This window comes from Drosophila innubila, chromosome X (genome assembly GCF_004354385.1).
Source record: "Drosophila innubila isolate TH190305 chromosome X, UK_Dinn_1.0, whole genome shotgun sequence".
NCBI lineage: Eukaryota > Metazoa > Arthropoda > Insecta > Diptera > Drosophilidae > Drosophila > Drosophila innubila.
The window spans coordinates 775,544-790,792 of NC_047626.1; the positions used below are offsets into that span (position 1 = coordinate 775,544).

Here is a 15,249-nt window from a genome sequence, read left to right on the forward strand (position 1 = left end):
GTCGTTGTGTTTGTAAACATGCAATGTGTGGCACATTCGTCTGTCTCCCTCTCTGTCTGTCTCTCTGTCTGTTTGTTTGTTGTTATCTCTTTGCTGTGCGCACCACATGCAACAGTTGCACTTTTCACTTTGCCGACCGTCGCCTATTTTTTACTTTTGCGCTTTATTTGGTTTTTTTTTGAGGATTTATGCCAGGAAGACACAAATGTCCACCAAAAATCCAAATCCAAAAATGGCAGCGTCACAGTTGTTGTATCGAATATCGAAACGTTGTGACGTTGCCACCTGAAAATAAAAAAGGCTGCCGTTTAGTTTGAGCATTGCCAGACCGTTGGAATCGCACAGTACTTACACATCTGTGTCCGATTTAGCTATTTTATAGCTTTTCAGACTTGCTTAAATCTGCAAGTATCGATATATCGATAAGAAATATACAATAATATATTTTAGAAAATTAAATTCAGTTATACAATTTCTCTCGAGCTGCCAACGTCCATAAAAATTATCGCTTTTATTTTTATCTAATTTTAAAGAAAAAATATTTTTTGAATTATTATTTAAACGCAAAATTTCCACAGAACTTAATTAGTGCCCCGGGTCCATTTTTTGATCCGACTTTTCTTATTGAAAGAATAGGGCAGCCTTGGGCCCAAAAACAGTGTGAGAGACTTGGTGTCCAGAAAAGGCCATTCCCATTTTCAGATCAAATTTGTGCAGAATTTTTATTAGACATTTATAATTCTATTTGGTCAAATTAAGAATACAAATGCATTCATTAATTTATTAGCTATGGGAATTATTGCCAAATTAACTCCGCGCCGCCCATTGTAAGATCACCCAGAAAACGTGTGGCAGCCTTGGGCCTTAACTGCCAAAAATATAACGATAGCCAGCCTTAGGTCATTTTTTGTGGTGTTTTCTCTTATAACGATAGTGTCATAGTTGTAAAAACAAGTAATAGGTGGTGTAATATTTGCAAGCAGTCAAAAGGTGGCGCACTAAGGGGATCACAATCTGAATCGGCGCGCAGTTCAAAATATTTTAGTTCTTCGGATGCTTTCCAGCCAGAAACAGCTATTTAATGCTCTAAACAGTGGTCATTGCGATATTAACTGAATAAATGGCTTTAAATTTTACGACAAATCAACTTGAAACATTAGTTTATAGTAATAACGCTAATATTGCTCATATTGACAATTTATAAGTTGCAAAAATAAACACTTACAATCAGCAGTGTGCGACGTCAGACAGTTGCAGTAAACTTTGCGCAATCTTCTCGCTTTTCCACAATGTACATGAAATGAATGCACTTTTGGTGAGAGAGAGCGAGAGAGAAACGCCAATTGAGAGCATGCATAAGTATAGTAACAGAAAGTGCTGCCAACTTATTAGTGGGAAAAATAGCTGTTTCTGATGGGAAAGCATCTGAAAAATGGCTGAAATTTCTATGCAAAATAGCTGCAAAAAAAAAACCGGCATATTTTAACATTATTTTTCTCAATTTGTTATAAAAAATGCACTATTTGTCAAATTCTAAAAAGTTGTCATGTTATCGTTATTGTAGGTATTTTAATTATCAATTTTTGGATTTTGATATTTTTGCTAAGCACAATTTTTATTTGTTGATGACTATTTATTTTAAATGGTGACAAAACGGAGTATCGATACACTTCAAATGCATAGATAAGAATAAATATTTTTTAATATTAGCACGGACAGAGTTGATAATTCAATATTTTGTTTTTGCAGTTTTAGAAAACAATAGATAAAATAGATAAAAAATATTAATAAGACTGTTAACATTAAAAAAAAGAAAGACCTGCCAAAAAGGCTAGAATTGACTGAAAAAGGCGACACTTACAGCACTGGTAATGGGTGCTCCACCTTGCAGCTTACTTAGAGCTCGGCAAGCGTTCGGCTGCAGTCGTTGCGCCAAACCTGATTAAGTTCGGCTCGTGGAGGCGGCAGAGTTTTGGGCGGTGGTTGCGGGAGACATACACATACAGACTTCTGTTAGGGCTGTCCAGGCGATCGTTGGAGTGTGTGCGTGTGGGTGCGTGTATGTGCGCGTGTGTGTGTGTGTGTGTGTGTTTGTGAGTGCAGGTGAGCAGAGAGCAAAAAGTAAAGAGAGAGTGCGAGAGTAAGAGATGAGAGTGTTAACGGCAGGTTGTCGTATTCAGAGTCAGAGTCAGAGTCACCGTCAGTCGTTGGACGCGTCTCGTTAATAGTGGTCACGAAAAGTGCAGCCCATTCGAAATAAATTTTTTGTTGATATTGCTAGTTTGTTCGCTCATCAAGTTTATAAGATCCGATTTGTTAACTAGCTATATTATATATATATATATATACATATGTATATGCTTTATATTTAAAAACACACACGCGCGTCATACTTAAATATATATATATAAGTAGTATATGAATAGATCTATAGTTGTTGTTTCTACATATACATAAATACATATTTTTTGTCTTGTATTTTTTGTTGTGACACAATCGTCGCATTATATTGTGACAAAACTCTGAAAAGTTCTGTTTAAAAATAGTTTCCAAAAGGCTATAAACGAAATCCCAGCTAATAACAGTACAACAAGTCCAAGTAACATTATCAGCAACAACAACAACAACACCTATCAAAATCAAAATGGTCGAAACTGTCGTTACCGTTGAACGCACAACAACAACAACTACTGGGCCACCTGGCGGCGGAAATCCATCTGGCGGCGATAATGGCGGCTTTTGGAGCGCCATTCGCATCAATATGGAATATTACAAAACGATTCCAGGCATTCTAAAGATTGTTCAATTGGTAAGTAGCGTTAACATTACCATTACTATTACCAATACCAGGGCTGAATTTCAAATATTTTTAAGGAATTACAAAAACGATAAAAAACATAAGAAGAAAAAAACTAAGAAAAAAATTTTAGTAAACTAAGTTAAGGAATAATATATTAGGAATTTTAATTACAACAAAATAATAGGTTAACAAAAATTAGGGAAACAAATTTGGAAGACAAAAATTAGTTAAGCCAAAATTATGAATAATTTTATAAGGAATTAATAGTTAAGAAAACACAATTGGGAAGATATAATTAGGAAAAGTCAAGATAAGGAATATGTTTGTTGGGAAATTTGGACAAAATCATTTTATTAGAAAATACAAATTAGGAAAACAAGATTTGGGAAGACCAAAATTATACCCTATTGATTTTACAAAAAAAAAAACGGGTTCGACAAAATATTATCTTTTATGAAATATCTCGCAATTTAAAGAAAACTATTTTTAAGTTTAAGTTGTTGTATTTCCTAAATACAGAATTTTTATTATTGTTTTCAAAATCTTCGTACTCTAAGTAATATTTTTCGAAAATGACAAGGCGTATACGCTATATATCAATTAAAAAATTATCTAGAAATAGTCAAAAATTAAATTCATTATATAACTCATGTACACTGATAAAATAAACCATGACCGTTTATTAAAAACTATAATATTGGTTTTTAAAAAATATTTAATTTTTAAGACAAATTTAAGAGAAAAAAATCCTTAATATTAAATTCAAGATGTTTTCTCTTATTTAAGGAAATTTAGTTTCTTATTTTTGTTCATACACTGGTGGGCATAAGTATTCTGACAAAAGTATGAGGAAAATTTACTCTTAATTTAAAATAGCTTCATCTTCATTTTGGCATTAATGGAAAGGTCATTTGAATTCCGTTTGAATGATACAAAATTTTCCTTAACCTATTAAGTACCCGTTGAAATTTTAGAATTTATGTAAAAATCTACTTATTTGACTTTTTTCCTAGGGCTTAAACAAAAAATGTTTTAATGCAAAAAGTTTCTCTCGAAAAAAATTTTTATCAGTGTATAACCTTATTTACTCTATGAGAAATATTTCAATATCCGACTTATTGGTATATTGCTGTAATTTGGCCATTTTAAAAACCGCTCAATTTTTTTTATACAATTTTCGAAATTCTTCAATTATAAAATATAAGAGTTTAGCTATAAATAAAGTGAAATGGCAACACTGACGCTGCTTCCACTTTGCTTATCAGTATTTGCGGCATTTTCAATGATATGCTGTGTCAATTGAACTTTTTTTTTATCTATAGATTTCTTAACAGCGATGTCAATTAATGCACATTTCATGGCCTTTCTATCTACGATACGTTTGTACGTATGTATATATGTATGTCTATATGTATGTGTGTCTGTCAGGATCTCATTAGTTGGATAAGATAGAAAGGGCTTTCATTATAACGAGTACCATGTGAGCACTGCATGTGTTCAATTTGAATTTGATCACTTTCATGAGAGGCCAATAGACAAATTCTTACGCAATATAACAATATGTATGAAATTGTTGAATTTTAAATTGTAAAATAATGGAAAATATTATTAAAAATTCGTAGCAGCTGTTCGATTTCACAAACAACAAAAATACTATTATATTATTACTAGCCCAACTGGACGCGTGGGAAGCAGTTTACCAGTCAGACATGCCAATGCCCACAGTCCACAATCCACAATCCACAGTCCACATGGAAGCCAACCAGTGCTGTCAACTTTTGAGAAGCAAAAAAAAAACACACTTGTACTGAGCAGTAGGTCAAAGAAAGCATACATTTTTGGTAAAAAACATAAAAAAAAAAACAGCCAAAAATTTTTTTTAAAAAGATACAATTTCGTTAAAAAGAGTCAATTTCATAAATGGAATTTTAAACAGTATTTGAAAATTCTTACTTTATCAGAACTATTTAATTTAAAACAAGAACATTTTATTACAATTTTTGGAAAATAGAGGCAATTTCAAAAACCAAATATTTTTTCAATATTTATAGGCTACGAAAAAGTTGCTTATATAGAAAAAAGGAGTATGAATTTTAAATTTAATCCGTTTTGCGACATAAAGATAACTAAGAAGTTTAATGTTTTAAAATAATATCAGTTATGCCTATAAAAACCAGTTTTTCTCTGATTCATATCAAAAACAAGATTTTTTTGGTGGTAAGGTTATATAAATTGAACCACCTGCAGACTTCTGATGATTTCTTGCCGTCTTGCAATTCATTAAAAATTAATCTTTTTTTTAAAGAAATCGGTTTTCTGTTTTGTTTTTCTACATTTTTATAGAAGAACGGAATTGTAATAAAAAAAAACAATACTAGTTGCTTGTATAGAAAATTTGAAAGCAAAAAAGTTGGAAATTGTAAAAGAACAAAAATATCTAGATATATAGTATATGCTGAATAATTTGCAGTAAAATTTTTTTTTAAACAATAATATGAAATAGAGACAATTCCAATAAGCCTATTAAAAAAAGCCATTTTTGGCGCATTTGTGGCAGAACTGAAGCGAACTGCAGGCAAAGCGGTTAATCTCCCACCTCTCATCTCTCTCTGTCCCTCTCTCTCTCTCTCTCTCTCTCTCTCTCTCACACGCCCTCATGCTCTTGGTCGGCCGCCCACAGGTGGCCGCCAACACGCAACCACAAGACAAGCACAGCAGCGCCAACAGCGGCCACTTTTTGTATTTGACACACATACACACATAGAAGTTGACATGTAATGTCAACGAGTACAACAAAGACAACAACAATAATAATAACAACAACAACAACGGGCATTTTAAAAAGGGGAGAAAGCGCTGCTGTTGGCAAAGATCAGATCATCTATATAGTAGATTGTCTTCAACCGAAACTGCAACCGCAACTCCACATGTGCCACATGCCACATGACACACACAGTTAGTCTACAAAATGTTTTGACAAAATCAAAAATTCCAGGGACTCTAACCACTATAATTTTTTACTAAGAAATTTTAGAAAAAAAACAAATTTTTTCTTTAGTTAAAATTAATTTAAATAATAAAAATAAAATAATAATTATTATATTTCGAATTTTATATAAAAAAAAAGTTTTTTTTTTTTAAATCAATAATAAAAGCTAAAAATGAACAAAAAAAAGAGGGTATAATTTGTTTGGCAGAATATATGTAAGTTTTCACTTTTAATCAACTCCTTATATCGATATTAGTATAAAAAACACTTTAAACTTGATTCTGAGACATTTCATTTTCATGTAAAAATCATGTGAAATTGAACAAAAATTTTGACTTGTAAAGTGGACGGATCCATAGTCTGACCAACTTCGAACTCTCATAACTTAGTCAAAACTGAACCGATTTTCGAATGGAATGTCATTTTAATTATGGTTTGGCCTCTAAATTCATTCTGCATTCAAATTTAATTAATTTTGTAAAATAAATTATTTTCCTCTAAATCTTGGGTTCGATGCTAAGGGTCCCCCCTTTGATATTTTGAAAATTGAAAATTTTAAATCGCAAGTTTTCACTTTTAATCAACTCCTTATATCGAAATTAGTATAAAACAACACTTTAAACTTGATTCTGAGACATTTCATTTTCATGTAAAAAATCATGTGAAATTGAACTAAAATATTGACTTGTAAAGTGGATGGATCCTAAGTCTGACCAACTTCGAACTCTCATAACTTTGTCAAAACTGAACCGATTTTCATAGGGAATGTCATTTTCATCATGGTTTGGCCTCAAAATTCATTCTGCATTCAAATTTAAATAATTTTGTATAAAAAATTATTTTCCTCTAAATCTTGGGTTCGATGCTAAGGGTCCCCCCTTTGATATTTTGAAAATTGAAAATTTTAAATCGCAAGTTTTCACTTTTAATCAACTCCTTACATCGAAATTAGTATAAAACAACACTTTAAACTTGATTCTGAGACATTTCATTTTCATGTAAAAAATCATGTGAAATTGAACTAAAATATTGACTTGTAAAGTGGATGGATCCTAAGTCTGACCAACTTCGAACTCTCATAACTTAGTCAAAACTGAACCGATTTTCGAATGGAATGTCATTTTAATTATGGTTTGGCCTCTAAATTCATTCTGCATTCAAATTTAATTAATTTTGTAAAAAAAATTATTTTTCTCAAAATCTTGTGTTCGATTCTAAGGGTCACTTTAAACTTGATTCTGAGACCTTTAATTTTTTTGTAAAAAATCATGCAAAAATTAAGAAATATTTTGACTTGTAAAGTTGCTGGATCAGAAGCTTGAGCAACTTCAAACTGTCATAACTTTGGGAAAACTTTAGCGATTTTCAAGCGGAATGTCATTTTTGGATCTTAATTCAATTTGTTAAAAAAATTGTATTCCTCTGGATTTAGATATTTACTTCGATGTCATAATTATTATAAAACGACACCTTATTATTTTAAAATGTTTCAAAATTGATTTGGTGTACCGTGAAGGACCGGTACTGATACCGAAACCGAAAGAAGAAAAACTTAAATTGAACCTTTTTCCGAAATAGTTGTTTCGGAGCGTACCTTTATTGGTTTCGGTTTGATTCTTTGCAAATTTTGGAGATTTTCGGTTGGTTTTGCTCTCTGTTGCAACCCTGATATTAAGGTTTTTTTTTAAAAAGGAATTGTTATTAAGCTATTATTTCAAAATTTTATTGAAAAATCAAGTTAAATTTAATTGTAATTATTTAAATTATTATTTGAAAAAACCTGAAAAAAAAAATTAAAAATATGTAAAATTCGATTAAAATTAGCTTTCTTTTTCATTTCATTTATTTTTGCGTAAATTTTGGATTTTGGATTTTGTCAAAGTACATTCTTGACTAACTGCACTTGCCATAAAAACTCAATGACAACAAATTCCAATTGCAGTTCATGTTTTTTTTTCTGCGACACAAGGACACAACATTAAAAATGCATCAACAATTACCAATTACGTGTATCTGCCACAAAATGTGGCAAGAAAATCAATAGTCTGTGGAGAGTGGAGAGTGGAGAGTGGAGAGAGGGGAAAGAGTGGAAAGAGAAAGTAAAAAAAAAACAATTTAAATTGCTCTCATTACATTTACAGTTGACCTTGTTAGCGAGTGCCATTAACATACTTAATTTGTTATTGACTCAAGGAACAAATTAAATTATTGATCGCCTTTCTACGCGATTCTCAAACAATCAATGCAGTACCTAAAATTCAAATAAGCTTAAAATAAATTAAAAATCATAACATTTATCGATTCAAAATTAAAAAAATCAAGTAACTTTATTCACAATTTATTAATTTTATTTTTCGAATAAACACTAAATACAATTATAATTATAAAATGTTTAAAAATGTCTTATATTTCGGATTTTTATACGAAAACAAATAAAATGTGAAAAAAGCATATATTTTCCATTTATAAATTAAATTTTATTAAAATTTTTTTTCGATGATTAGTTTAATTTTATCAAAGCGTTGAAATTTGACATATTCCCCAAAATAAAACCCGTTAAATAGACATTGAAAAAAAGTGTCCTAAGAGTTATACTTTGACTTTTCAATAAAAATTTACATTTAAATATAATTTTGTAATTTTATTTTTTATCAAAAATAAAAATTCAAATTATATCATAAATTGTAATGAAATAGTTAAATAATATTTTACCACATTCAAAAATATTATATCTAAGATTTTCACATACCATTTCAGATATTTTTATTTAAGTTTGATTCTTTGAAACTCATAACTCTTTTTTTCTGAGATCTCTGAAATAAATATTGTAGAATGCGTCTTCATCGTTAAATGCAATTTCTTGGCTACAATAATAATAATAATAATCTTATCTGTTTACCACGACAGAGCTGATAAAGCATGAAGAAAGGCACTTTAATAAGTCTTGGCATATTTAACATTGTGAGGAGAATCGACCATATATAGATAGAAGAATATGAGCCAAGTCTAAGCCTCATTAAAACTGATAAGTCAAAGTGCTCTGACTATATGGCTATATCATAATCAACAGCTGGCCTGCTTTAATCGATATGATAATGAAGATTATGGAGAATGATTATTAAAGTTGATTGGGCATAGGTTTTTGGTCACATGAATCACACGATAGCGATACCGATAACATTACTCATAGGACCGACCCGATAATTTGATTGATAATACTCGTCTAGCCTTTAAATAGAGACCAGGTGTTCGTCCTTTTATATAATATACACATTACTCATAAGATCCGTAACCCCAAAACAAAAACCATTTTTTTAGAGGTACTTTTTTATTTTTGTGTGTCGTGGATCTTATCGACCATCAAATAAATAAACTGGCTGACAAAACGTAAAGATTATACGACCAGCGAGTCGCCAGTCGTATCTAGGAATATGATAAGATTGCCCAACCAATTTTTCAGTTCGAATAACATGCATTCCATAGCAATGGAAACTATTAACTTGGCCCCAAAAAAATGTTGACAAACTTGCTGCCGAGACGCTCAAACTATTTATTTATGTCGTGGCCAGGGCCGTTTGTAAAGCCGAAGAATCGGCATTGGAATCGTGTCTATAGCGTATATTTAACCACTCTATATGCAAATTAAAAAAAAAAAATTTACGACGAAAAGTGGGAAGAACGATAAGAACCGAAAACTGAACCGATTCAAGGCACGATCACGATTTATTTCTTGCGTTTCTTTTTCTTTTTCTTTTCTTTTATTATTTTTTGTTTTTCATAATAGGCATTACGTAAGATGTCTATCTATAATATCTACGTAGTATATAAGTATTTTGGAAGCTGTCACTATATATGCATATGCCCATTCACAACATTGTTATACATAATTATTTTAAATAAAGCGGAAATTGTGACACACATTTTGCATTTTCAACTACATAAATATCTTATGAATTTCAGCATGCTCAAATAGTTACTCTACATTGTTATGGAAATTCAAATAAAATGACGAATACAAAGAATTTTGATTCAAGTTCTTGTTACTTGTCATTTGATCGATGAGAACTTTTTATTTCTAGGTTATGTGTGTACACACTGACTAAGTACAGTTTATTAAAAGTGAGCTCATCTTAAACTCAGCTTTGTCACTTACACTTGACGTAATACCAACATTCACAATTGTTTATATTTGCTTGTTTTGCTTTTGTTTGCTAATTCTGTTGTGTTTACATATTTGCGCATTTACATATATTTTGTGACGTCACATTCGACTAGTTTACAAGACAGTAAAACCTGATTTAACAAAAAAAAAAAAAAATCAGGTAACGAGCACAAATTATTTTTTTGTGAAATAACCATACAAAAAATTAATATAATAACTAAAAGTACAATTTTAAGGAATCAAGAAAAGTGAGAAAAAAGGAATGATTATTCCGGAAATTGAAGTAAAAACATAGTCAGGTTTAAAAAATTAGGTATAATGTTATTAGGGAATAAAAATTAGGAAAATACCAATTTGGGTCGATTTTTAATAAAATATTTTCAGATTAATATAAATATAAATATTTTTGTATTTTGGTCTATCTTAATTTTTATCTTCCCAATTGTATTTGTCTAATTTTTATCTCAGGTAAGGGTAGTCGCTTAAGTTTCAAAACAAAAAGCGCGGGCTCGAATCCCAGTCTTGCCAAGCAAAAAAATACTAAGCTAATTTATTGCTTCTAGATCGAGATCTAGCTGTTTAAAAAATAAATGAAAGTTTTTCAAATTAACAAGTGAAATATTGTTTTATATTGTTATACCATATATTTTATCTTTAGATTTACTTTTATTTCACATGCTGGCAACACTGGTCTATGCTGATCTTTACGGGGTCACAAATGTCGACATTCGTAACAAAATTATATGGAGTAATTGCTCTTTTCAAGGCTATTATTAAAGGCGGGCACAAATGTGCGTCATCATGTTTCAAAAATAAAAATTAAATGAGCGTTGGGTCTCAAAATATTCCGAATTTTTAATATATGTTGTAAGTGTACATATGTATGTATGTTTGACAATTATGTGGGCCTCCGTTTAATGTACAGTTAGTCAAGAAAGTTCACATATTTGTTTTTCTTTATAAATATAAAAATTCAATTAAACTGATATAACTTGTTTTACTAACCCTAGACAAGAATAATAAAATAAGACAAAATAAAAGTCCATAAATCTATATATATATATATATATAGAAATCTTACTTACTGACTTATCATTGTGGGGACCAAACGGTGAGGGGCAGAAAGCTGAAATTCTCACACAACGTAGCTCAGACAATTTGATCGTGTAGTTCTATACATTTTTTGCAAGAGAAATTGTATAAAATTATTATTGGTTTTGTCAAAATACTGTCATGATGAACTGTTTGTATATATATAAATAAGAATTGAACGCTTCAATAGCCAAGACAGGCAATGATTTAAATAGAAGCTATGATTGTATCAAGATTTGCCTGCTGTTTGTTGGTTAATTATAAACGAATAATTTACCTTCTCAAGCATGTAACCGATATGATATACATATATATATATATATATATGTATATGTATACATACACTGGAATATTCGCATGATCGATGGCGCGAAACGGAGACGGAGTTGAACTTACAAAACATATCGATTAAACGCACAGATATGGGTACACCTAAAAATAACGGGCAAGTAGAGGGGATGGGGCAATAGCTCAAATGGCGACACTTTAAAGTTAAAACGATAACGATAGCAGCGCACAACAAAATCTTTTGAAATTAAGTTTTTGTTCTCAGAACTACAAATTTTGGTCTTACAAATGTAGAAGACATATCTTGGTTTTAAAAATATTTTAAATAAAATAAAGTAAAGACCACAAATATAAGTATTAGAATAATTTTCAAATAAAATCAAGTTCTTTTTAATAGGATTAAAAATTTTTATTTTTTCGAAACCACAAATATAAGAATAAGAATACACTTCAAATAAAATAAAGTTCTTATTAATAAGATTAAAAAACTCGTATTTTTATGAAACCACATATATAAGTATAAGAATAATTGTTCTTAAATTCTCAACACAACAAATACAAAAAAATATAATGAAGGTTTAAAATTTATAATTGTTTTATTTTGATATATCAATTTTTTTCTGGGGGGGAAGCTTTCTAAATATTTTTTTAAATGACAACACTGACAATTTGATCTATAAGCGCAGAGTTGCCAATATTCTATATAAGCAAATTATATGGCTGTGGTCAAGTGGAAAACCACAAACTGTAGTTCAGTCAACCTAGCCCAATAGGGGGCGCTGTATCTGCATGTAAACAAGAGTAATGCGCAAACACACGCACACACACATAAGAAGACGAGCGAAAGACAAACAATAACATAAACAACAAGAACCTGTTGACTTGAATCGATCGATGTTGTTGTTGTTGGCGTTGCCAACAGGTTCAAAACTTTCAGCTTTCACTTGTTGTCGTCTGCCTTTTGTTTTAGGTAAATGCTAAAAGCAGCAACAAAAAAAACAACAACAACAACAACAACAACAACAAAGCCATATTAGTAGCTGCATACCATACACATATACAAACACAAACAAACAAACACACACACACACACATATGTATGCATAATGTCGAATGCTTATTGCTTTTTAATTGCAAACAATACAAATATGAATGTGCGGCAAAAAAAAAAACAAATGGCACTGTCATCGAAATCAGTGTCATCGATATCATGAAATCGACGCCCACACACGTTTCAGCTGAGTGCAACGTAATTTCCAATTTGAACTGTGCAGGCTCTTATTGGAAATATCTACATGTGTGTGCATCAGTGTTGCCAGAGTAGCTTTTTTTTGCTCTTAAATTAAGCGCATTTTAAGTCGAGATCAATTATGGGATTGTAATTAATGAAAAAGTGGGCGGTGTATACAGTTTTTGTTGCTTTCTTTTACCCAAAAAATATTGAAATGAGTATTCGTAAATATTGCATATATGTATGTATATTATTAAAAATATATTTGTATTTAGGTATTTTTTACTTTATAAAGACCGCTTTCTTTAAAGTTGATTTAAGTATGTACATGCAGTATGTCATATAATTTATTTAAACAAAAAAATAATACCAACTACAATTAATAAATTAAACAAAATTATAAAATATAAAGTATTTTTTCTTGTCACAATAAAATAGGTGAATTTTGAATGTCTTGAGAAAATATTTTTATGACATACTGTATGTATTTATATGGATGATTTAAATGTATGCAATTGCTTGAAGTGACATCATTTGGTATTGTTTGATGAAATGAAAATTGTAATGCCAATTAAAATGACCAATTGATTTATGTATGTAGATTAATTTTGTTCTTATGTTTGTATTTGTTTTGTATTTTTAGGTACTTGGCATCATTTGCATGGCGTGTGCTTCCCCGGCACAAGCAGCAGCCACAAGTTTCTTCCTCTTCGTTGTCGTTGTCTCCTTCATCATCACGATCCTTTTGATGGCCGCCTATTTCCTCGGCATTCGCGAGGCTCTCAACGTCGCCGTCAATTGGATATTTTCGGTAAGTTTTCACCAACTTCAAAAAACTCTTTTCACTTAAACCAGTTAGTCCAGAAAGTAGGGATCGCAAATAATTTTAATTTCAATTATTACAGTTAATTTTAACTCTCGCTATCGATAAAAAATAAATAATTAATCTTTTAATTTTTATTAAAGTTTCTTAATATAACACTTTTTTTCAATTAAAAAAATTAAAATCAAAATAATAATTATTTTTCCATTTTTTTAATAGAAATTATAAATATTTAACTTTAAAAATTTCAAGTTTTGTCTCACAAAATTTAAAAATTTTTTTATATTTTTGATCTTTAGCAATTGATCTTTCCAATATATTTGTTCCTTATTTTTATTTCCTAATAACAGAATTGCTAATTTTGGTTTTCTAATTTTTATTTCCAAAATAAATACTCTCTAGTTTTGTTCTTGCAATTTTCTTGATCAAATTTTCGTATTCTCAATACTATTTGTCGAGATTCGTTCAGGGAATCAGTTTAAATAATTCTCATCACTCACTTATCATCAATTTCTGTCCCTCTTTCTGTCTCTTTCTCGCACTGCAGGAGCTGCTGACGACCGCTGTTTTGACGTTGCTGTACTTTATCGCCTTCATTGTGCAGTTGGCCAGATGGGCGGAATCCAATCAATTTGGCCATGGTTCAAATACGGCAGCTGGCGTCTTTGGCCTGTTCAATTTCCTAGCTTACGGGGCGGGTACTTACTTTTTGTTCCTGGCGCACAGATCGGGAGCAACGCATTAAACGGAGCTGAAACGGGAACGACAGGGACAGCGATAGTGGCGATAGTTGATCTGATCGAAATCCGATCCAAATGCAAATCCACAATGCAACCATTCACATAGTCATTATGCAAAATTGCACCAGAAAAAAATGAAATAAAATAGCGTACTTATTTTTTTTTTGTGTGCCTTTTTGCATTTGTTTAAAGTTGTTTTTTTATTTAAATTAATTTTTAATTTTATGTTTGTTAATAACTGTTCATACATGTACATGTACTTATGTGTGTGAGTGTGAAAAGCTTCAGATCAATCAGTACTGCTCTCTCTCTCTCTCTCTCTCTCATTCTCTTTGCTCAGCCTGCGACTTGATTTGTTTTTAATGTTATTTTAATGCTTACTTTTAACTTTAACGCCTGCTAACATTTAAGTTTAAATACACACACACACACAAAAGGCAACAAAAGCAACAACAACAAAAACAAACTGCAAACAAATAAGTTCAATAAATTATTCGTATTTTGTAACTATATTAAAAAGAAATGAAAATCAATATGGCGACTTTTTTTTGCTTGGAGTGCGTCTTAGCTAAAAGCTTTAGTCGATTTTCTCACCAACACAAAAAATGTGGATAAATTTTCCTTTTTTGTTATCCTTTAGAGAAGTTCATAGTTATTCGTTTAATGCGATATAATTTGGTAAGCAACTTGGCTAAGCCTTTAGTCAAGTTCCCCACCAGCACTTTGATCGCAAAATAGTGTCGATAAAAAATGTCCTTTCTTACGATCCGGTTGATAAACTAATTATTGCTTGGTGTGCAACTTGGCTAAAGTTCAACATTTTGTACAGAAAATGAGGTGTGTATAAAGTTTGCTTGTTGTTCTTAACTTAAATTGTTATTAGTTGGTGTGCAACTTGGCTAAGTCTTCAGTCGAGCTCCCCACCAACACAATGATCAGAAAAAAGTGTCGATAAAATTCCCTTGCTTGTTATCCTTTCAGTTTATAGTTAAGACTTTAGTCGAGTTTCACACCAACATATTGAACAAAAAATAGAGTCGATAAAATTCAACTTTTTGGTATCCTTTCGACAAGTTCGTTATTGCTTGGTGCATGACTTGGCTAAAGTTCAACATTTTTCTCAG

General features: G+C 30.8%; 1 protein-coding gene across 1 annotated transcript; it reads left to right on the forward strand.

Annotated features, from left to right (window-relative positions):
* Positions 1 to 2,198: 2,198 nt before the first annotated feature.
* On the forward strand, positions 2,199 to 14,310 carry LOC117783621 (CKLF-like MARVEL transmembrane domain-containing protein 4). Its single transcript, XM_034621107.1, has 3 exons — positions 2,199 to 2,809; positions 13,206 to 13,373; positions 13,933 to 14,310. The coding sequence occupies exons 1-3, from the start codon at positions 2,645 to 2,647 to the stop codon at positions 14,128 to 14,130; spliced, it is 531 nt and encodes a 176-aa protein (XP_034476998.1). The 5' UTR covers positions 2,199 to 2,644; the 3' UTR covers positions 14,131 to 14,310.
* The last annotated feature ends 939 nt before the right edge of the window (positions 14,311 to 15,249 follow it).